Below are 25329 nucleotides of genomic sequence, written 5' to 3' on the forward strand. Positions count from 1 at the left end.
TCTGACAAGAGTTATTAAACTCATGCAACTGAATGAAATTACGGCAACAGTACAGCAAATGCTAAGCAGAGAAGTTGAACGCTGTCATGAATACCGTAAAATCTCTTAAAAATAACAGATGCAATGCCAGGTTTTGGGAAAAAAAAAGGATATTGTTTTATTAAGAAGTATTTCATGTTGTTTTGTTCAAACAACAAATGTTGTCATTGTGGCTTGATGTGGGACCAAAATGAAAACATTGAATCTGGAAAGCAAAAACAAATGGAATGCCATGAATAAAAAGGTTTATGAGTTCAATGAAAATTTCATAAATGCCACACAGTGAACTATTTGGTCAATGTGAAGACATACAAATCAGACTGTGTGCTTATGACAGAAATGACAAAATCCTGGGCACCTGTATTTTTGTTTTGGTTCGAGGAGGGGGGGGATAAAAGCTCACGTGAAGTAAGATCTTGAGATTGCAGTAAACCTGGTCGCACACATTTGTTCCATTTAAAATCACATGAAGGCACATCCTCAAACAGCAAACAGGCATTTACATTTGCTCAGAGGAATTTTAACCCACTGTACACTTCCAACTGATACAGCTTGGTCCCAGTTAGTTGCAAACCAATGCGGTTACATGCAACTCCAAGGTGCAACAAGAAATAGGAGTCAGTTGTGTCAGATCCGACAGAGTCTACATTCCACCAATCAAAGAACAAAAATTGAGTAAATGAACAGGTTTGCTTTGGTTTCCTGAAAGCGCAACAGTGGGATAACTTGTAATGACACAAAAATGAGCCCAGCCAGTGGGACAATACGTGCACCACGAGGTGAACGACCCGACCATTTGTCGGATCCAAACAAAGGACATGAAAGCTAAATACTCACTCATATGCTGAAAGATAAAACGTTTTTTTTCTGAAGCGAAATCAGAAGCAAGGCAGCTCTCGTAGGTGTCTAGCCGACTAAAAATATATACTTAATCAATTTTGGGATGCCCCGCTGAAGGTGAATGGAAGAACAAGTGGTGCCTTTCAGAAACACTAAATGCATTAATTCAACGGGTGATGGGGGCATGGGACCTAACTCCATACCTGTCAACTCATACGGTTTAGCCATAGTTCATACGGATTTTGTGGTGAATCTTACTATATGGCCGTATCGCACAAATCATACGGATTCTGACAATTTCCATTTTTTCCCCCCTAACAGGTAGTTCCGTTTGCTTTTGCCCAGAATGGTGCTAGTCTACTCGAATGCTTTCATTTCCAAAGTAAATATGAATGGATGCTGTAACTTCGAGCCGATGGGTCAGCATTTGGAGTTGGTGAAAAAAGTAAAGCAGGAATACAACTCTGAACACAGTCTTGCCACTAAGTAGAATGATGATTAGACATTAACCAGACATTGTATTATGGAGATCTACAATAAATATCATTGAAAATTTCGTGGGGGGTGGGGGGGATTTGCCGTTATTTTGACATATAAAATGCTTTGGTATGTTATAAGGATTTTTTGCTCTTTATAAGGATTTTTTTGGTACTTCATACAGGTTGGCGCTCCGAAAAGTTGACAGGTATGTAACTCCCAACGCTCGAGTATCAAATTCCTGAACAATCATTTTGAATTTCTAAATTTAAAGATGTGACATAGAATGGGGTATGCCTATCTGATCATTGTAAATGAAAAAAATAAAATACAATTTTCTTTTGCACTGCACCTTTCATACATATTTTCCATGAAATGATACGGTACATTCAGAGACAAGAAGAAAAAGGAAATCCTCATGATGGCACCAAGATCCTGAGATGTAACTAATTTTGTTTAGATCTATTAAAAATATACACAGTCATTTGATCTAGCACTCCTGCATTGTGACCTTAAGAAATAAATACCCTCTAAATCTACTTTGAGAAGTACCTAATCTCAGGTACTGGTGCAAAATAAGAGTCAGTTCGAAGTGACTGCGAGATGCTCACTGGGAGTACATCCAGCACACCAGCAGACCAAAAGCCAATGCAGCACCAGCACCGACGTTAAGCAGAATGGGTCTCCAGTACTGCCACTTCTCTTTTTTTCTCTCCGAGTCGCTCAGTCTCTGTTTCATCTGCTGGACCTTCTGTGAGGTGCTGGCAATCCTCTCTTCACGGTGTCGCTTCTTCACACTACAAGGAAGGGAAGCAATGAGTCATCAACAAACCAGACGCTTACACCGTGCGTCGGATGACATTTCCCATGATTCTTAGACGCAAAATCAGGAGGTCATTTTAGTTCTGTTATGGCAAAAAATAAAAATAAAGACTACCAGCGATTAGATGCGGATGAGAATGCAAACATGATTGCTAAAGTAAATAGCAAGGGATGTAACTTTCTGTCGACCTCTTGGTCTCACACATTGCAATGATATTGTCCCATATTGCAACATTGAAACCCGTGTTATGCAGAAGTGTACTTATAACAATTTTATAGACAAATAATACTACAGTTATTTATAGGCACGGGGGGGGGGGAGATGTTTTCTTCTTCTTGGGGGGGGGGCATGACAGAAAATAATTGAGAACCACTGCATTAGGCACATAGGACTACGTTTCCCACAATTCTCAGAAGCAGAGTGTAGTCCTAGTTCCGGTATGATGAAAACATATAGCCTGCTCGTGTGTGATTAGCTATGGATGAGAATGCCACACAAACATAATAGTAAGTAATTTGAAATTAAAGATGACAAACTGAAGAGCCGACGGTCATCAATACAGAGGGCGCACGACATTACAAAGCGCATAAAGCATTTTAAGTGCGGCTTATAGTCCGAAAAATCTTACCTGGACACAAGTACAGTAGTAGTACATTCTGTATCCCGATCAATTAATCAAGAAACAATCGCAAATTGAATGTTTTTGACGAGTCCATGTTTACAAACTTGTAATGACTTTAAAGTCCTTTCCTGTCATACAAAACCCTCCGTGTCTCAGGGTTTTTTCGACTATTTCAGCATTTCATTTTTGTGCGTTGTTTTTTAACTACATAATCTATTCAACTGTATTAATTACCAATGCATACCTCTATTTTTTCCCGTCTTAATTCCATTTCAAGTCAGTGAGATTTCTTTGACAGATAAAACTGACAAAAAGATGGTTTACTTACTGTCCAGCGCTCTCTGCCTCGCTGTGATCTTGGTACTGTGGCTTCTCTCCAAGCAAGGGCATGTGGTCTTTTGAGGTGAGCTGGAACTCCATGCAAGGTCTGCTGTTGTTTAAGTGAGGTCTCGGTGGAGGGAGAGGTGGAGGCAGCTCTGTCTCCAAATCATCTCTGGACATCACCACTGGCTTGACCTGATACCAGGCAAAGTACAAAAACAGAATGATTTTCGCATATTTTTAACAATACAAATTTCATCTTAAAATCAACTATCCACACGTGCTTTAAAGATGATCACATCTCCTCCTCTGCATTGTTTTAACCACTTGATGTCCAAACCAGCAATAAAAGGCATCCGTTTGTTAGCTTAGAATCCAGTGCTAAATATGAAACCCCCTAAACAATATTTTTGTTCAGCCATCAACATTGCATCATTGAAGAAAGCAAGACATTTTCAAAACTGGTCAAAATTTGACCCACACATGTGGAGTGGTCAATGGTATACAGTATTTTTGTGAACAGAATGTTAATTTGCCAAATAGTTTTGTTTTGCGAATTGCATAACACAGCAGATGAAAAATGCAAGGTTGTCAGGAGCATTCAAGAGCCTACCATCAGCTACCAGTGCTTCACCAGCCACAAACCTCACCACGTCACTGACTAAAATGACATGTATGCCACTTCCTAACATTGACGCACTTGCTTTTGTTAGATTCAGCAAAAGAGTCACAGGGCACGCTGCTTTCTTTTCTTTTCTTTTTTTTTTTTTTTTTTAACAAATGTAGTCTTTTGTTGTTGGAATTTAATTTCTGCTTCAAATAAAAAGCCTCTCTCAAATAATTTCCTCAATTTAAAGTAATATGAAAATTAAAAATAGCAATTATCAATAATCACTTTACCAAACACTAACCATTTCTTTCTTTTAATTCCATTTACTAAAGTGGATTAAAATAATAAACCTCGCCGTTCCCTTCAGTCAAAGTGCTACCTGTGCTGAAATGTTGGTCCCAAGGAGTTTGGCTCCCTCGATGACAGCCATGTACGAGAAGCGCAGCTGATCAGGAGTCTGGATCAGGCCCATGCGGTATTCCCTCATGTCCAGAAGAACCTTCTGTATGTCCACTGAGGATGGATTATTCCTCCGATCCATCTGGAAAAACACATTTTCCCTATTTGATTAAAAGGACCGGGCAAATCCATGCTTTGGAAAACAGTTGACACAGTTGCATTGTTTGTTACATTCAGCAACATCTAAATCTTGGAATTATATTTAATCAGACTAGGGAAAAGGTTGCAGCTAGTCTTGCCGGCCCTTTTAACAAAGATGTGGACTCAGCTACGGAACATACATATTCAAATTCCCCCTCAGTGAACTTTACATTTAAATTAAACTCAGGACATTTTTGACAAACCAAACTTAAACCTCACACATGTACATGCTACATCGCATGCACTTTTTTTTTTTTTTTTTTACATTTCTTAATTCCTATACCTTCATTATAGACCTACACCACATAATAGTTTATTTTTGTTTGTACAGTATGTTTACTTGTATCTGTGAATGTATAACGAGGCAAGATGAATTTTATAGATCCAACAAGGATTTTCTGATCTCACCTGCAGCTGGTTGTTATTATTATTAGATCAGATTGATTTTTGGAGTGTGAATTGATGACTCTCGGTCAACTCATATCAACCCTATGATAGTACTTGTTACTATCCACACTGGCCAAATTTGAAAACAATCTCTGTTCTCACCAAGACCAGGCAGGTGTCCACCAAGGCAAAGGTCCCAGAACGCCCAATCCCAGCACTGCAGTGCACAACTGAGGGCCCGTGCTCTGTGCCCAGTGAACAAGACTCCCGAACCTTGAAAAGGAAGTTGAGGAAGGAGGCAGGAGATTCCGGCACACCAAAATCCGGCCACGCGGTGTAGTGAAAGTGATAAATCGATCTCCACTCCCCCGTCTGTGACAGACAATGTGGGACCTTAATAGTGATCCGAGTGTTGTGTGAACAGATTTCTGGCTCACAACACAAACAGGCTCATTTGACAACACAACTCATGGGAAAAAAAGTTTAGACGCTGTAGCTGCCAAACCGTCACACTAAACACATCACATATGGAAATCTTCCTTTTAAATAGACTACATCTTACCTTGACGTTTTGCAATTTTAGCACACGGATTGTGAAATAGGAATGATCCTCCTCTGACAGTAGCCTGACAACAAAACCGGTGTCAGTGAAGGACATTTGTTGTTCCGCCGTAGTTGGCCAGTACTGCGCACACTTTTCCTGGAAAAATAAATAGGAATTCATTAAGAATGGTAGAAATAAAAGTATGAGCCTGGGGAACTAAAGGCTTGCACAGAACAAAAACAAGGACGGACGTGGTGACATATGGCAACCGACGTAGATTAGGGAAGGAGGTGATGCGGGAAGCTTTTTAGCTGGCAAGCTAGCTGGTGGCTAGTGCCTTTCATCAGTGTGGAAAGCCCTGCGATGACTCGGTGGGATATATTCTATCCACTGGCAACTTTAAGCATGTATAATTTTGCGGCACAAATATGTAGGGATGTTGAAAGCATAAGAGAGATGCGAGATATACTTGATTTACAGCTGAGCAAGGCGTGGTTTCAGCAAATTTTGCACACGCGGCCACAGCATTGGGAGAGCAGAAACATTGGCTTCCTTTTTTTTTTTTTAAATTGAAACTCGCCCTTTTTTGATCATTCCAATTTGGCTCTTCTACGGGGAGTGTCAAATTTACAATCTTACCTATTACCCATGACAAAACTCTTTTCAACTCTGCATTTTTGTGCTTTTTCCAGGTGGTATGTCCAGAGGTTTTAAAGGCATTGCTATGCAGGGTGGACACATACCTCCACATCAAATTGCCACGCACTGGGGGTGACTTAAACAAATCAAAGCATGACTTTTATGTGGTTAGGAGTTTCCCCAACATTATCAGAAAGATCATTTTATTTTCCGTATTTCTCTTCCACGAACAATTGCCTCTATAAAAATGCAAAATCCTCAATTAAATACAAGTCACGAGTTGTTGAAATGTTTTGCGTGCAAATCCATCACCACAAAGACGAGACGCCGAGCTGCAATCCTCCACACGTGCAATTCCACAATATTGTTATTTTCAGGGTGGTTGGAGTCGGCAATACCTAGAACTTGATAGCCTAAGCCCGGTTTCCAAGAAGCAGTCAAGTTCTGTTCTCCACACTGTACACTTTTTGTATGTCAAGGGCTCAGAGTTGTGCAGGGTCACATCCAGCAATCGGTCTAATTGGCCAACAGAGAATCGTCACAACAAGAATGGAATGAAACACAAACCAGTCCTTTTCTTAAAACAAAGCCTGTCTTCAAACAAACAACGTAATGCCAAGAGATACTGTAGTTTAAAGTCAAGTCAAGTCAAGTCAAGTCAACAGTATTTATAGAGCACTTTCAAACAGCCATCGCTGCATACAAAGTGCTGTACATGGAGCAATTTAACATGCACAATAAACAGTAAGACAAATCGGTAATAAAGGCGGTAGAAAGCACCAAACAGTAAAACCAAGAACAAATCTAAGTCATGCTGAGTCGAATGCCAAAGAATACAAGTGAGTTTTAAAGTCAGCACAGCACTGCTGCCTGGCAAAATACAACCATGAAAATAAGTGCACTTCACAAAACAAAGCAGGGCTGTTGATAATACAATATTTATTTTATGATGAATAATAAGTAAAAATCATCTTTACACGGCTTTATATTGTGATATTTAACACACTGTTATGTACATTAAATCTCTTTTTCTGCAGCTCTCTCTCCCACTTTCTGCCTTGATTTTAATCATCGAGGCTCTTCAAGTTGTAAGGGGAACTACAATTTTTTTTAGAGGGTTCAAAATTCACTCCATCATCAAGATGGCCCGCCAGAACATGTGAATCAGTATTACAGCATTACATGGATCCTTTGTGAGTGTGGTGATTGCACCTTGGAACGAATGCGTGCTTTAAGGCTGAATGAACAAAACTAATCTGATTTTGCCCAAAGGAGTCATTACTCTGCTGTCTCCTTGACTGTTTTTAGCATTTGCAAAAACAGACAAAACACGGTGCCGTTATCACATTTTTGTTTATCTTTACTCAACCGTAAAAACATGTTTGCAAGCGCACGTACACCGAAATGAAATCTCATCACTAACAATACAGTGGAAAGGATGACCAAGACGATTGCTGCTATCATCAAAACACGGCTTCATGTTTTGGTGATATGAGGGTGGAGCAAAATCTTTGCAGGATGTTTTGGGTCATGACTGCACCTCTTTACTGCGTGGAAGCTGAATGGTGACCTATGATAACAACTGATCCAGTCATCAAAAGGTGCACTCATAGGCTGTTTTTCACACTCTTCCAAGTCTGTTTCATGTAAAACTTGAGTGTCACTGCTCACATCTAAACTCCACTTGGAGAAGTAGTCTCTGCCCTCTTGCAAGTGAGGTGCGGTGCTGTTAGGTTTACCTTGTGACTGCTCCATGGACCCAGAGGAAAAAGAAAACCATGGAAATCACAAATATATACCAACTAAATCCAGTTATCGGAAGCACTCTGAAGTCATATGAAATAATGAGCTGATGCAACCCCACTGACAGTTTTACAGTTTGCAACGTTTGAGTTTTACCACACACGACATCAATCCATTTTTGGGTTACCAGCGTGAAACGCAACTTGCACGTAAATGTGAATGCGTGACTCAAAACTTTGGTCTGGACTACAGAAGGATGAAAAAAAATTGTGAGTGTGAGCTTGACATTTTTTTTCGGTTGCTATGCAAGCAGAAATTTTAGGCAGCCATCAAGTTTGCTAAATACAGAAATAAGAACTGTTGTCATACAACAAAGGTATTACCATTGTTATTGGTGAATCATGAGTCAAGTGATTTGTGTCCAAAGTGATATATAGAATCACCAAAGTGCCAATAATATCCATGTATATAATGTGAATGTATAATTTGCAATAAATACGACGGCCATGTAGCAATGTATTTATTAGTAGTAGATATAAAAAGTCCACACGCACCCCTGTTCAAATGCCAAGTTTTTGTAACATTAAAAAAATAGACTTTACCATGGAGCAATGACTTTTAGTTTGGCACAAACATGAACGTGCTCATCCCCAATTGAGTTGAAATGTACTTACAGATCCCTTTTCAATGATTCTGTTCAGCATTATAACGGCTTTGGAACACTGCTCCCAAATCATCAGCCAGAAGTGACCACAAGTGTTCCTTAAAGGACCCTGTAAAGCCCATTGAAAATAAATTTAGGACACATAGTCACAAAGAGATTTAAAAAAATCCACAGTTTTCCTCTCCAAATAAGCCTTGTGAAATAACCGAATATGCTGCTGTCAAAAAATGTAAGTGAATTAAGTGTGACAAACACACGTCTTGCTTGTAGCAGACCTCACCTGAGAAAGAATGTAAGCTCTACGGGCTTCTTCCACTGAGACTAAACTTGCATTGATGTAGTCATTTTCAGAACTTTCAAGTTTTACCCGGCTGTGATCATCTAAAGTCAGGAGAGACAGAATAGCGACGAGTCAAAAAGACATTATTGACCACAATGCAGATTAATATTTCAAGAAAGGTGAACGATATCATATTCCAATGAATCTCAAAAGCCTTATTGATACAATGGCAAAACTGTGGAACTGAGCTCAACACTGATTCCTGATCTAAGTTCATAACATGTCAAAGCAGCCCAGGAACAAAACTTCACTCACTTTTCCAACCATCGATGTTGTCGGTTCATATAGAAAATGATAGATAACATTTATCCATTTTGTCGTTTTTGTTCAAAATGATACTGCACTGCACTAAAAGGTGCTCTCTTCTTTAGTCTGTCTTATTTCAACACATTACCTTTCCAATAGTTCCATATCATGCTCATCTCAGCATACAAGTGTGTTCGGGAGACTTACATGGACTAACATCTCTGTAGCGATTCAAATTACGATTCACAGCCAGTTTTGCCACATTGTAGGGATATTCATTGGCTTGGTTCCGGATCTCCTGTAGAAAGAAAGCATAAGACAAAGAATGTTAGCTTTGCATTAAAGGTGATTACCGTACTTGTTGGGAAATTGTCATCTCCTCTATAACGTGGTGTTTTAATTAGCCTGGCCCTCATTGGACAAGAACTACTTTTTGTTATGTGCCGCACAATCTAGTACACACGTCATCAATCATAATCGATACAATCAGTATCGTCCACCAAGATGACAAAGCGATTTTCACAAGACGAGCTACAAGGTTGAATTCTGCAAGTAATCTTAACGCAGTGCATGCTGCATTTGTTTCACTTGTTATTGCTTTCCTGCTTGACAGGTCTTTTGCAATAAATCCCGCTTCATTGTTTAAGTCTTTTACTACGTTGCTGTTTTCACATGCTTCAGCAAAAACACTCCGTGACCATTGTTTAAGTGCTATAAAATCATTCTTTTACAAAAACAAACCAGAGACGAATACAATAGCAATGGCACTTCTCAGAATATGCCAATTAGAATAGAAATTTCAGAGAAACAAGAATATGCTGAGTTTGGAACAATGTGTTGTCGCTAATTAGTAAAAAATGCCATTTCTAATCTGTATGCAAAAATATTTAAGTTTAGCAAGAATGCCAAAATATGAGAGGTGAACACATCCAGGTGCACTGTGAAATTAAGTGTAAACACATAATATACAGTACTAATCTACCATACAGTCCCGGGCAAATGTTTTGGTAGCAACTCAGATCAACAACACGGCTGACGCTGCTACTTAAGTTTTAAAGGAAATCCAGGCATTTTTTTTCTCCTGCAATTTAAGACAGTTTCCAGGTGTCTTAAGATAACATTCAAAGCATCAAGCATTTCAACACATTTAACACCCTCTTTGTAAGTCCACAGAACTCAGTCTCAGGTGGTCTTGTCACATGCAAACAACCCACCGTACACTCTGCTCACTATTGCAAGCCTAATGATAAATAAAGCTTTAATTGCCATGACGACCAGAGGCAGAGCTATGGTGTTGATGGGGCATTCATTCAAATCCTATCTACAAGAAAGCACAATGACAGAAATCATTTTATTCTTCAGAATTGTTGATGCTGCTTTTTACTTCAGGTTCATTCCTGCTTGTATTGTGAATGTGCTGAGCAAGGTTCTGGATATATGTGCATTTTATTTCATGAAACCATGATAAATAATGACTTTTCGGCCATGATGTTTGCTTGCTATGGTGTGAAAATATTGGATATAATGGACACTGACTTCAAGAATCAAACCTTCCATTCTAAAGACAGGTTGCTATAAAATTTGTATTCATGACTCCTGACGACCCTTGGCTACCACATAGTTGAATGGTTCAGTTTGCTATCTATATTGTAAATGGATTGATTGGTTGCTCCCTCTAAATTATGGCCTGGTCTCTTGGGGAAAATGGGGAAAAATAATGTTCAAATAGCACCACCGGAGCCCCAAAAGATGTCGATTCACGGGGCATCTGCCCTGTCAACCAGATGGCCAGTCCAGCCCTGGCTCAGGTTAATTAAAAAATAAGAACGTGGTTATGGTTGAGTACACAATATGTAGTACAGTAATTAGTTAATAACTTTACAAACTCCAAAAGCAGCAAATTGGAAAGGTGAAACATGAACAAAAGGGAAACATAAAATACAAATCATTGCCAAAACGTCTGATCATAAATATTTAATACAGTACTAAGATTATTAGTATTTTCAAGGATCTTATTGTACACGTAAGAGTCTCACCACGGTGGCTGTGCGTGTACTAACATGAAACAAACAACTGTTTTCGACGATAACAGTAACCGTTTGTTTTCATTGACAATGCTGCTCTTTTTGTTGTTCCGTTTGTGTTGCTTTTGGAAAACCGACGTAGGTTTTATCTGACATGGTCACAGCTTGGGTTAAACCGGAACTTCAGTGTGATAATGTGAACGCACGGCTCCCTTGGAGATGGCGGTACAACACGTGCCTTCTTTGGAAGTCCCGATGATGACGACTTCTCAGAAACTGACGCGAGCGTGTACCGCTGCTGCGGTCAAATGGCATTAGCTAACTGAGCTCAACTTGGAACACAGCATTTGCACGTTTTCTGGCTACGGAAGTCGAGGACTACTAGCACAGAAAGCTACTTCTCCTTAGTCTTTCAAGAAAAGTGGGTGGGTTAAATAAGCCTCATTCGCAAAAATAGATTTAATAGCCACGTGATTGAAATTACACGGCTCGCTTGGAAATAATTAAGTTTAAAAAAACGTGTTTGCAATAAAATTAGCGTAGTAGTTTAATTAGCACGCGCGCGTCATCAAAACACCAGAGGCCCAGTAAATGCCGACAAACTTACGTTGTAAATGTTTTGCCATCCCCCGGAGAAATCAATGTCTTCAAATTCTTGCTCCATTGTAAAGTTAAATAGCGCCTCGGACACTTTCTGGATAACTAAATGATGTTTGCGGCAGCCTTCACCAAGTTACTCCCCTCGAGCGGCCATCTACACGGTTTACAGTGGTGTGGGACCGTGGGGATCCCTGCGGGGAGTCTGTCTGTCAGTTTGCCTGTTTCTCTGTCTGTCTGTCTGTCTGCTACTCCACTACAACCACAAGCTGGTGACGTTTGCTTGCCAGCTCTCCCCCTCCCCTCTCGACTCCAGGCTTTGTGCATATCGCCCTCTTTACATTGGAAACACAAACTGTTTTCTTGATGTTGAATTCGTTTTAAACGTTTAGACAAATGAGATAATAAAGATAAATAATAATAATCATGGACACATGAAGTATCATACTGTTTTTTTTCCCCAGGAAAACTATCTGGCCACCGAGTGATTGAGGAAGCAGGGGAGGCAGATGGTGTTCAGCTGTTTGAACGTTCTGCATGTGTTATGAAGTACAAAAATAGGGTGAGAAGCAAATTTAAGAAAGAAGTAACAAATAAATGAAAAAATATAGCGAAGTAAAATAAGTCGATCTCTTCTTTTAATGTTTCATCTTTAATGTTTGTCATTTAATCGTATCAATCAATTTCTGATCATGATTGTGTGGTCAACATTCCGATTTTAAGGAAGTGATCAATTGTACCTTTTACACTGCAGCGTAGCAAAAATTGCCGTCGTGGTGAAAAGTGCCAGAAGGTATTGTGATATTAAAGGAATAAGTTACCTGGAATCAAAGTCATAATGTCAGGCACAGAAGAAATGTTACGATGGTGACAGTAAGAAATTCTGCAATGAAAGTCTGGACAACGTGGAAATGGGAGTGTGAAATTTGTAATGAAATTGAATTGAATCAACATGTAGTTGTGGGGTGTAAAACTACTGTATACAACCCCAATTCTAATGAAGTTGGGACACAGTGTTAAACATAAATAAGAACTGAATACAATGATATGCAAATCATGTTCAACCTATATTTGATTGAATATAGTACAAAGATAAGATATTTAATGTTCAATTTGATAAATGTTATTGTTTTAGCAAATAATTATTAACATAGAGGTTTATGGCTGCAACATGTTCCATAAAAAGCCCGGACAGGTGGTAAAAAAGACTGAGAAAGTTTAAGAATGCTCATCAAGCACTTGTTTGTAGCATCCCACAAGTGAACAGCCTAACTGGGAACCGTTGGGTGCCTCGATTGGGTCTAAAAGGAGCTTCCCTGAATTGCTCAGTCATTCATAAGCAAAGATAGGGTGAGGTTCAAGTCTTGGTAAACAACTGCATAAGAAAATAGTCAAGCAGTTTGGATGATGTTCCTCAACGTACAATTGAAAGGAATTTAGGGATTTAATCGTCTACGGTCCATAATATCATCAAAAGGTTCAGATAATCTGGAGAATTCACTGCATGTAAGTGACAAGGCCGAAAAACAACATTGAATGCCCATGACATTCGATCCCTCAGGCAGCACTGCATCAAAAACTGACATCATTGTGTCACCACATGGGCTCAGGGACAGTTTAGAAAATCAATGTCAGTCAATACAGTTCGGCACTACATCCGTAAATGCAACTTAAGACACTACTATGCAAAGCAAAAACCATTTATCAACAACAGCCAAAAATGAGTCCGAGCTCATCAAAGATGGCAAATTGGAGCAGTGTTCTGTGGTCTGACAATTCCACATTTCAATTGTTTTTGGAAATTGTGGATGTCATGTCCTGCGGGCCAAAGAGGAAAACAACATAAGTTCAAAAGTTTTTTTTTATGGCTTATTTCATCAAGACAATGTCAAACCACATTCTACATATGTTCCTACAGAATGACTTCATCGTAAAAGAGGACCAGTACAAGACTGGATTGCCTGCAGTCCAGACGTGTGTCCCAATGAAAATGTATGGTGCATTATGGAGCGTAAAACATGGCAACTGAGATCCAGGACTGCTGAACAACTGAAGCTGGAAAGAATTCCACCAACAAAGCTTCAAAAGTTAGTGTACTTAGTTCCGAAACGTTTATTGAATGTTGTTAAAAGAAAAGGTGATGTGACTAACACAGTAATAAACATGACGCTTGCTTAGCTTTTTTGGAACGTCTTGCAGCCATAAAATTAGCTAAAAACAGTAACATTTATCAGTTTGAACATTAAATGTCTTGTCTATGTAGTGTATCAATTCAATACTGTATATGTTCAACATATATTGAATTTACACAACATATTATGTTGTGTATGATGATTTGCACATCATTGTATCGTGTTTTAATTTATCTTCAACATAATGTCTCGAGTCTCGACTTCATTTGAATTCGGTTTGTAAAACGGAGAAATTTATAGATAGGTAACGTATATTAAATAAATGAAATTTAACCAAACATACAAACAATAATTTCACAGTACCAACAAAGATAAAATGCATTAGAGATATTTATTTTAATTTCTATTTATTTTTTTAGGACAAGAAAATTTGATAAAAGATTTAAAAAGTAATGGTTCAGGTCAAAACAGGATTCGTTGCAGCTCAATGGGGGCGGTAATGCAATATTCCGGTTTGCAAACCGCCCTTGAAGAAGAAGACAAAGAAGAAGAAGAAGAAGAAGAAGACAAAGAAGAAGAAGAAGAAGACAAAGAAGAAGAAAAAGAATAGAATCGGCAAATTTACGTCACTTTTCCTATCTTCCTACCTTGACTTTATGGCCAAGTCAAACATTATAAAGCGACATAAAAGTGGTGTCATGCAACCACGGTAGCACAGGGGTAGCATTTTGTCTAATTTTCTTAATGCGCCCCACTGTGGTCACATGTAGTAATCACATGTGGTGAAGTCATTGGCGGCAACGGCCCGCCAACAAATACCCTACATCACGTCATGATAGTCTGTTAGCTTGAGGAGTGTGTTGTGAGTTTCGTGTAGCTGCATTTGCAAACATGTTTGTTGCACGCAGCATTGCAGCAGATCATAAAGATCTCATTCATGATGTGTCGTATGATTTTCATGGCAGGAGAATGGCGACTTGTTCCAGTGACCAAAGTGTCAAAGTAAGTTAACTCGAGTTAGCCTCAGTAGCCTACTTGACTGTAGCCACTTTTCCAACACGTTGCGCGTACTGTTGAGTTTACTTAGTTGCATTTGCTAATTTGTCGACAGACGTGGGCAAGGCATTTATTGTCTGCGAGTTGTGGCGTTTTCGAATAATGTGGCTTCATCGGAAATAGTTTGGCCAAAATAGCATACATGCTAGGTTATGCTGCACACGTTGTAACGGAACAGTAGTCTGACCTCAAGTAACTTCGACACACAATCCAATGCAATTTTATTTATATAGCGCTGTCACAACGGCTGCAGATGTACCAAATCGCTTTTGAGAACATTGCATTTAAAATAACAATAATACAACATCTACAAAACTAGCACATAGGTAATAGGTACAAGACACCATATGACCGAGTAATATGACCGGTAGTAATTGACGAATCTATGATCAATTGTAAACACTTCAATATAACCCCACCATATAGACGTGTTAGATATTACAGTGCTGGGAAAAGAGGCATTGATTGTCTTAACTCGGTGACAATCTTTTTTTCCCAGGTGTGGGACAAGAGTGAGAACGGAGATTGGCACTGTACTGCCAGCTGGAAGGTATGAACCGGCTGTGTGTTGTTCGTATTCCAAAATAGAAAATTTGTATTTCTACAGAAAGTCACATGAAATGTGCACACCGAAGCACTTCTTATTTTCTGCACTCTCTTTTTTATGGATCAATGTATTTCAATTGGGGATGCACTTGACAAGTTCTTCTCCGTGCTCACAGACGCATAGTGGATCCGTGTGGAGAGTGACCTGGGCTCATCCAGAATTCGGACAAGTTCTTGCTTCATGTTCCTTTGACAGGACAGCGGCTGTCTGGGAGGAGATAGTAGGAGAGTCAAATGACAAACAGAGAGGACAGAGCCATTGGGTCAGTGCCACACCAGAATATTGTTTGACTCTTGCATGAGTTACAAATGACATCCCTGAAGGGAAACATAACATTTACTTGAGAAATCCACAGTTGCAAATAATTCCATATGGGCTTGGATTAACAGTTGTCCATCTGTCATAGAGTTTCTTGTCAAACAAGCAAGTCATGTTACAAAAACCTTTTGACATCGAAAATGATGACAACATGGCATATGTAGTTTTATTTATGTGTGTATAAAAAGCTATGGTGTGTTGCACTTATGAAATGAATGAAGTGTTACGGAGAAAACAGTATTTTATTATTTATTGAAAAGAAAAAAACAACTCTGGGAAAATTAGGCTTGGTTGAAGCTTCCATTTAAATATAATAATCACTGTTAATTTGATTCATCCTCAAATTCCTGAAATTAAAGCTAAACTAAGATTATCCGCCTCTAGAAAACCAAAAATGCCATCTGGTTCTGTGTTCATTACAGTAACTTAAACAATCGTTGAATCAACCATTATTCTTGACTTCTGTAAATGCTTTCACAGTCAGAACGGCCCCCCAAGGAAAATGGTAACTTCGATGTGGCCCGCGACAAAAATGAGTTTGACACCCCCGCTATCCACAATCATAAGGTGTTATCAGTGGGCGGAAGAATTGGTTGTTTTTAACATAGTTCATCATGTAGCATTAAATTGTTTTGTTCAGAAAGCTTTGTTCTTGGATTCATGGTTTACCAACCATGAATACATCATAAAATTTTGGCGCCAGGTGTCGCACATTGGCAGTTGGGACATAAATTTCAAGCAAACAACATTTTAACACACACACACTCTATCCATCCATCCATCCATCCATCGAACTCTGCACTGTGAGGCGGGCGTGATAACCAGGCGATCACTGTGCCGCCTATATATAGATTTATATACAGATATTAGTACATAGCTCTGTATACATACGCAGGAGCATTAAGTACAGTACACCTTCTGTACTTTTATTTAAAACTCATTCAGTGCCAGCCATTTTCAGACCCGTCTTACCCTACCACGTGATAAAATTTGTAAAAATACATAGACGTACCTGGGATGAAATGCCTGGATACTTTAAAAAACATGAAAAAATGTCCCGAGCATTAAATGATAAATATCTCTATGCCTCTATTTACTGGACAATCATTTTGAATGACTGAAAAAAAATAGAAAGCAAAGTGGCAACATTTATTGATATGCAAGTAATAATTTCAACAATTGTTTTAGTTTGACAGTTTTCTGATATAATCTGTATGTTGCAAGACTAAATTTTCTCCCATTCATTTCTCCTAGATAAAAAGAACCACACTTGTGGACAGTAGAACATCAGTGACCGATGTGAAATTTGCTCCTAAACACATGGGCTTAATGCTGACCACGTGTTCAGCGGACGGAGTTGTGAGGATCTATGAGGCTCCAGACGTCATGAACCTGAGTCAGTGGTCCCTGCAGCATGAAATCTCTTGCAAACTCAGCTGCAGTTGCATTTCTTGGAATCCATCCAGGTCAGAGCAATGTATTGTTGAAACCTAAAGGTATTGTGTGTCGGTAATTGGCTGGAAAGGTTTTGTATCTTTATTGTTGATGCCTTTTCAGGGTTGTCTGTCTCTGATCCCAATCTGAGTGGGAGTCAGGTAATTTGGGAATGCGACTCAGTGTAATGCCGACGTCTGACTACACGAATGTCGCCCGATTTTGAGCTGACAGACGTGTTGCAGACAAACGTAGTGTCTCGTAGCCGATCTTGAGTTGTCTTGACGTGTCATATACCCCGTGTGGTGTGACCTACTCAAAGATTGGTCATGACCATGATGACTAAGGTCTGGCACGCAAAATTCTTCTTGCCGCATAGCGTGACATGTCCTACGTCGTCCTTCGATCCGTTCGTCGGCATTGACCAATAAGGAAGACTCTGCCCTCCTCGTCACAATCTGTGAATCGGGCTGCGCACAACAGGTGCGCTCAAGTCTCTCCAGCTGTGCCACGGGGGAGGGGGTTGCGTGAATAGGAATCCAGCAAAGACATTGACATTGCGCCTGCAGCTGCAAGGCTAAGACCTTATCGGGGGAGTAGTGTAGGGAAAAGGCGATGGGAATACTCACATCCGTGTGATTTTCCGATCCAGGGGAAAGTCCAGATAACAACAGGCCGTCTACAATTTCAGACAGCCTTAAATGTCTTTTAGTGCGTGACTCTCCATGGCGTCAATCTGCCGAAAAGTTGGTCAATCAGTCAATCAATTTCCAAAGCAAAAAGCGTCCATCTTCCCCGAAAGCCAGAGCAGAAAAATGTACAGGGGTCAGCCTGTTCTAGTAGTTCATGCAAGTGCATCTTTGAGCAATGTCGTCAAGCAAATTTTGTCAAGTATGGATGGTCTACATACGCAACATGATGCGTCTTTTTATTTGGGTTACACACAGGACAACTGTCCCCAGTGTTATTCTACTTCTGTGAGACCAATAAAGCAATGTCAAACATGACTGCATCTGTTAAGACAAAATTGAACTGACTTTGGACCTTTTTAATTGTGGCTCTGTTCTAATACATCAAGTTAAATTGTGTATATCTTCACTCCCAACCAGCTCCCGCACCCACCCACCAATGTTTGCAGTGGGGAGTGACGACAGCAACGTGACGTATGGTGGCAAAGTCCAGATCTATGAGTACAATGAAAACACAAGGTAAGGTTTCTCTCTTTCTCTGATATTTGTCACAGTTTACAGCATGATCAATTGATGAACTCCTAACTTAACTAATGTAACATTTTGTTCTTTCCAATGTGGAAAAGAAAATATGCCAAAGCTGAGACTCTGGCGACCATCACAGATGCAGTTCATGACATTGCATTTGCTCCAAACCTGGGACGATCCTTCCATGTCCTTGCCATTGCAACAAAAGATGTCCGAATCTTTAAGCTTGTCCCTTTAAGGTAAGATAAGATAAGATAAGAAAACATTTATTAGTCTCGCAATGGAGAAATTCCTAATTCACAGCAGCAAAGTTATGAAAGGAAGAAGTAGAACAACAAAATATAGGAGCCGCTGGAAAGGCAGCCACTCTCGCGGCGCCATTTTGAAGTCAAAATAACAAAAATAACACAACACAACACATAGGACACAGACAGTCGTGCAATCTTCACCACTATTGCTGTGAATTGGGAATTTCTCCATTGCGAGACTAATAAAGGTTTTCTTATTCTGCATACACTTTATTGTCTGAAGCAGTTATAGATGAAAGAGGAGAGGATCAAAGTGTCCTTTCACCAGTGGATCAGAGACGTCATGCTGAAAATGTGCACACGTCTGCTACAAGCTAAGTTTTGAAAGCAAACACGAAGCTGTTGCGTCCATTGACGAAAAGAGATTAGTTCACTTCTCCTGTCCCACGTAATCCGCTTCAAACTCCAAGCCGCGACTCCCAGTTCCAAATCCGCATCGGCGCTCCGCGCTAACGCTCCTTTCTTCTCGTCGTCGGCTCCTCAAGCCTTAAATCCATCCAGCCGCAGACCGTTCAACAGCACCGATCTCTCTGCCGAACAAAGCGGGGCTGTGAAAAATGCTGCCCATTACAGGCGCCGACATTCCTCCCAGTCAAAAACAGTGCTGGTATACCCATGCTGCCGAGAAGGCGCAACCACCAAGCACAGAGTCTCCTCCTTGATGAATGTCGTGGCCAAAAAATGCTGAAAAAAGTCCACATCAGGTCCACACGGCGTAACAACAAACACAAAGTGACAAAACAAACACAAAAACAACAAAAAAAGCAAGGCTCATGAGAGCACTTGCCGACGGCTGCCTACTCGGGCGCCATCTTGACTTCTGTGACTTATTCTGTGTTTTTGTTTGTCTTTTAAAGTTGACGTGTTCATGTGTGAGTCACAGATATACATTGCACTGGGCACTTAATTGTTGTGCATCTTCATTTAGGAAGGAGAGCACCTCGACAGGACCAACCAAGTTTGAGGTGCAGATTGTCGCCCAGTTTGATAACCACAACTCCCAAGTGTGGCGTGTGAGCTGGAACATCACCAGCACCTTGCTGGCCTCTTCTGGGGATGATGGCTGCGTGCGTCTATGGAAAGGTTAGCACCTGTTGAGCATTGCCCTCCTGTCTTTTCAGTGCCGGCTACACTTAAAGCCAGCCGCGCACCAAGCGACGCCATGCCACCGAACGATCCAGTCGCAATGCGTAGCGTTCCGCAATTAGTTTCCTTGAATTGACGACCATCTGCAACTAGTTTGGCTGCATTTTTGGTGAAATGGATGGTCACTCATTGAAACTGTTGATATTGATTTGCAAAACTGCTTTTAGCCAGGTTTGTGCCAATTGGACTGCCGAACTGCACATGCATGCAGTGAGAGCCACTGCCTCTTTTAGTTGCACCTTCATACAAAGCAGCGTATATTGTAGTAGTCTTTAATCCCTGTGTTATGTTTTGACTGGTATTTGAGTTCACATGGTTTCCTTGTTTGGGGAGCATAGTGTTAAAGTTTTGTTTTTTTAATCACAGATTGAATTAGTGTGATCACATGAGATCACAATTTACATGGCGAAAATGATCATGAGCATCCGTATTAATTAAAAAATATATATCTATAGATATATAAACAGCAACCTTACATAATTTTGGGAATTAGAAATGGTAAATATAAACACTCAAAATTTCAAACAAACTGTGTCTGTTGAACGCAAATGAGCCATCTCTTCTTTTTCCATTTAAAACTTGGAAATTGAAAAAAGGAAAATGAATCGTTATCTGATCTATTGTGTGTTTATTTAACACACGCCGGGAAACAAAATAGTCATAATTTGGTAATCTCAAACTTGCTCTGTCTTGAAGCTGAATAATGTTCTGTGTATATACTTCTCTCTCTCTCTCTCTACACGCACACAATGTGACAACAGTTTGGAAGCTCGGGTCATGCTCAACTGACCCACACGTCATGAAAAGGCGACAAATGTCACAATTGTTTGACAGGCCCTATGGTGTGGAAAGCAATGAGCAGCAAAATGTCAGCAGCAAAAAAATGCCTTACACTGATAAATATATTGGAGAATCGCTGAGCTCAAGCACAAACTCCTTGGAATTGCCACAAATGTGACTGAGACCGACATGCAGGGCCATATTTACTCAGCGCCATGTGAAATTGTTTTATCCGCATGCATTGTCACTCAACCTCATGTTTTGTGTGCATGCATGTCACCAGATGGACTTCTGGTCACATTATTAGTCACATCATGGCCTGCAGTGTGAATGCAGCCAGAGTGCTCTTTCTGTAATGATTCCAATTAAGATTTGACACTGATAATTTTATCACAGTTTATCGATATACTGTTTCAACCTTTGTTTGAGCATGATGTCGGTGACATCCTTTTGTAAAAAATAACCCATTGATCCAGTATTTTACCACACATTGCACTTATTTTGGAAAGTGGCGTGTCATGAGCGTGTGGGCCTGTCTCTTGCAAATGAGGCACTTCGAACCCTGGTTACTCTGCATCATGGCCTATGCAGAGGATGAGTTTCCTTACTGCACCTGCGGTGCTGTGATAGATCTTTGCAACGCGGCATGGTTTTACATCTCTACCAGAGCTACAATATTTCACTGGGCAATTTGTATATTGGATCCATACATGCGCAACATGCAACAGATGTCCCCGTGTTGACAACTTTCAATCATTTGAGAATGTAGCGCTTATTGCTGACACGGTGGGACAGTTTTGCATGGAGATTTTTGACAGTGTTATAGGCTGCTGGCAGATTGTGTCCATTGTTAGTGAATGTTTGGAATACGGAGCCAGTAAGAGGTGCTAGAAGGCTAGACTGAACCTTGCTTTAGCTTTGAGAAAGGTGATTACTGGACACTGCCTTACCACTGTTCATATTCTTCCACAGCCAACTACATGGACAACTGGAAGTGCACAGGCATCCTGAAGGGAGACGGCAGCCCGCTAACTGGTTCATCTGGTCAGCCCACAGTCATGAGAACTGTGGTGGGCTCCTCTGCTCAGGCCTCCCAGAATGCACTAAATGGAATTTCCGCAGGAAGGTAGGTGGTGTGGCTTGCCTGACACCACTCACCCATCCCAACCTGAGCCAGTCCCAACTGACAACTCGATATGCCTCACACTGTCTGGGACTCTGACCTCCCACTGACCAAACTCCTGGAGCCAAACTGCACTCATGCAAAGAGCTTGGCTTTTGCGGCTTTCCAGCATACAGGTTGTTGCCATTCAACCTGTGCAAACAGGCGTTACATCTTTTTGTTTGTGTTTTGACATAAGTGTTTTTTGTTTTGTACTGATGCTTGTTAATAATCCCATGCTTCGATTTTGCAGTGTACCGGGGCTAACCACCATGCAATGTCAACTGAATAAACCTGTTCATATAAGTTGTGCCTCTTATTTCAAATACAAAAAAAAATGTATATGAAGTAGTGTGTCATAGGCGAACATCCAACATTGATTCGATGATTAATATATTTGATTAGCCATTGTCCCAACCTTTCAAAATTTGTACAGTGCAACCTCGGAATTTGATTGACTCGCGACTCCGACAAATCTGACTTGAACAGAAAAATCGAGAATTAAAAAATGCCTCCAAGTTCGACCAAATTCTCGGAGCTCGAACACCCGAACATTTGCGAATGGTTCTAAAGATAATGTTTTTAAAATTTTTCCTGTACAATTTTCTTAGCCATGGGCCGAAGGCAGGACAGCAGCAAAGAAAAAAGGAAAGTGGTGCAAAACACAGTGGGTTTGAGGAAGGTTTAATTGCTAAGTATGAAAATGGTGTGCGTGTTACAGATCTTGCTCACCAGTATCGTATGGCTAAGTCAAAAAATTTGACTGTATATATATTTTTGGTATAAATACAGGGTGTACATGTTTTTACATAAATACGAATTTGCCGTATTTGGAGCCCTCTTTCATAGGTACATGATTTCCTATGAAAAAGTGTTTCGGAGACAGCAAATCAGACTTCAAACACTTCACAAGAAGAAATTTTGTTTTTCTAGGTTGCACTGTAATGCTAAAATACGTTTGTCCTTGATATAGCTCAACATTTGAATTGTAACTGCTGACATCTTGACCACATGCCTTACCACCACCTTCTGCACTCGCAGCAGAAAATACATTTGTGTCAATGAATTTCATATGAAAACAAACTCTTGTTGTTACTTTGTTTTAAAATATAGATAATGTCATGAATGTCCAGATTAGATGTATCATCTCATGATATGGTCTTTGGATCACACGCAACATATTTCAATGTATCTAAAGTTCACTCTCGCAAACCTGGCGCATCAATAACCGGTGCCTTTGTCCTTATCTCGTATGTGTGTATTTTCATTAAATGTTCTTTAAAGATATAAATTCTAACAGACGTGCTTAAGTTTGCAAGCATTTTTAAAATATGAACATATTTTCAGCTCGTTTTCTAACTGCTGAGTATAGATTATACTGTGTGTTGTATGGCAGATTGAAAAGAGGCCTTTCCTTCTAAGAGCTGCAGCATCTTACATATTACTAACCTCTCTTCCGTGATATTATTTGTGTCATTACGCATCCTGCATGAATGTTTTGTGTCTGGGTGTCTAATTATGTACTTATTGTGTCTCAAAGGACATGACAAATACTGCAGTGTATATCCCTATACCAGTGGTACTTAACCGTGCTCGAGGTACCGAACCTAACCACTTCATATGCACATTCACCGAACCCTTCATGAGTGAAAAATAAAAATATGATTTTTTGGGGGGAACAAATTCAAGACATTAAAAAAATGCATTTATTAAAAACTGAATAAAAACAGAATACAATTTCAAGACATAAGTATATGTTTTTAAATTGAGCACAAAATGAACCATTCAGTGATGGCCAAGTGGGCGTGTCATAACTAATTGACATGTTCAGTCGGGTTGGCAGAGGCTCCGTCAAACTCCTGAGACCGGATTCACCGAACCTCTAGGGTTCGGTTGAACCTAGTTTAAGAACCACTGTTCAATACCAGAACTTTAGTAATTCTTATGCAGTATGTGACTTCATTTTCTTTGAATGCCATTTTCTACTTACTTCTGTTTGTCCATTTTCCATTCTTGTTTTTGTCTCGTCATTTGTTGTGACTTCAGGTATTTCTTTCCGCCTCTGGATCCCCCCAGAGCTGCAACCGGGCATGGTCACCTGCTGCCTCCCCCCTCACTCATAGAGCACTGTGATGTTGAGCACAATCAGCCTCAGCAGCAGTCCGTATCATGCAGACTTTCCTCAAGATCATTGGTGTCCTTATCAGAGTCTGACGGGCAGTAACGTTGCATATCGATTGCATATACGTAGGCCACAAATAAGGAACGATGTAGGAGGCGAGATGGGTCGCACATATCCTTCAAACTGAGATTTGTATTTTTGTCCTATACCTTTTTTTCTTCTATATATATATACATGAAAATAAAGTCCAACCCAGGTGTCAAATTGCCTTACTATTGCTACCAACAATGCTGCATCCATACCTTTTCTCTGTCAACTGTTTCAAAGGTAAACTAACTGCATACAATTCAGTTACAGGTATGGATTTTTTTTTTTGACAACTCTGATTTATGAATTTTTTTACGGAACTTGCTGCTCATTGTAATGTAATTTTAAGGAATTATTGATGCTATTTTTATGACGTAAAAGGGACCAATATGAATTGCAGTAGGCATCTTTTGTACACAACACACTTCAGCTAGCATATTTTCAGTTAGATATAAATCATTCAGAAGTATACCTGTATGTTTATATGGCCTGTGCGTGTGTGTGTGTGTATATATATATATATATATACATACAGTGATCCCTTGCTATTTCGCGGTTTGTTTATCGCGGCTTCAGTGCATCGCGGATTTTTTTCAAGCATATTCATAATTTCTTGAATTTATTTATTTATTTAATCCACAAAAGGCCCCCGAGAAGCAGCGAAAGTCAGCAAAACAACAGCAAGTCCCGCAGAGCAACATATACAGTACTACATGTATATGTTTACTGTATTTTATTATTCATAAATTAACCTAAGGGGCTAACCCCGGTAGTCCAGTGGTTAGCACGTCGGCTTCACAGTGCAGAGGTACCGGGTTCAATTCCAGCTCCGGCCTCCCTGTGTGGAGTTTGCATGTTCTCCCCGGGCCTGCGTGGGTTTTCTCTGGGTGCTCCGGTTTCCTCCCACATTCCAAAAACATGCATGGCAGCCCCTTTGAACACTCCAAATTGTCCCTAGGTGTGAGTGTGAACGCGCATGGTTGTTCGTCTCTGTGTGCCCTGCGATTGGCTGGCAACTGATTCAGGGTGTCCCCGCCTACTGCCCGAAGACGGCTGGGATAGGCTCCAGCACCCCCCGCGGCCCTAGTAAGGATCAAGCGGTTCGGAAAATGGATGGATGGAAATTAATTAAATCTATTAGTATACAGCATTAAGTCATTCTTTCTTTTCTGATTGATATAAAAATGATTTATTAAATATAAACACATAACGGGGTAAGACTAGATAAGATTTTTACTTCTTCCTACTCCCTTGAACATAATAACTGTGTTGAATGAAGACTGATTTCTTCTTTTTTTACTATTTTATTTGCCTTATTTTCTGTCAAATTATTACTGTATTTTTTTATGTTCAATAAACAAACCAAAAAAAAGTTAATTACTTCAAAATTTACTTCTACATGCATGTATACCATTAAATTTGCCTTATAAATATTATGTACATG

General features: G+C 40.0%; 2 protein-coding genes and 1 long non-coding RNA gene across 3 annotated transcripts; 2 read left to right on the forward strand and 1 right to left on the reverse strand.

The window, feature by feature from the left end:
* Positions 1 to 131: 131 nt before the first annotated feature.
* ptpn2a (protein tyrosine phosphatase non-receptor type 2a) lies at positions 132 to 11763 on the reverse strand. Its single transcript, XM_086113466.1, has 9 exons — positions 11527 to 11763; positions 9103 to 9193; positions 8590 to 8690; positions 8320 to 8418; positions 5282 to 5419; positions 4882 to 5091; positions 4112 to 4273; positions 3130 to 3317; positions 132 to 2153 (listed from the first exon to the last, which is right to left on the reverse strand). Exons 1-9 carry the CDS (start codon positions 11581 to 11583, stop codon positions 1964 to 1966), a joined length of 1236 nt encoding a protein of 411 aa, XP_085969592.1. The 5' UTR covers positions 11584 to 11763; the 3' UTR covers positions 132 to 1963.
* Positions 11064 to 13693, forward strand: LOC147203455 (uncharacterized). Its single transcript, XR_015101176.1, has 3 exons — positions 11064 to 11344; positions 11981 to 12078; positions 13435 to 13693. It is a non-coding gene; the product is annotated as an uncharacterized LOC147203455 (long non-coding RNA).
* Positions 13694 to 14250: 557 nt separating this feature from the next.
* seh1l (SEH1-like (S. cerevisiae)) lies at positions 14251 to 24031 on the forward strand. The gene is made up of 9 exons (XM_086114188.1): positions 14251 to 14650; positions 15204 to 15254; positions 15427 to 15573; positions 16884 to 17095; positions 18173 to 18271; positions 18379 to 18519; positions 19517 to 19671; positions 21487 to 21640; positions 23723 to 24031. Exons 1-9 carry the CDS (start codon positions 14540 to 14542, stop codon positions 23898 to 23900), a joined length of 1248 nt encoding a protein of 415 aa, XP_085970314.1. The 5' UTR covers positions 14251 to 14539; the 3' UTR covers positions 23901 to 24031.
* Positions 24032 to 25329: the final 1298 nt, after the last annotated feature.

This window comes from Hippocampus guttulatus, chromosome 6 (assembly GCF_054856545.1).
Source record: "Hippocampus guttulatus isolate MCC_2025c chromosome 6, RoL_Hgut_1.0, whole genome shotgun sequence".
NCBI classification, from domain to species: Eukaryota; Metazoa; Chordata; class Actinopteri; order Syngnathiformes; family Syngnathidae; genus Hippocampus; species Hippocampus guttulatus.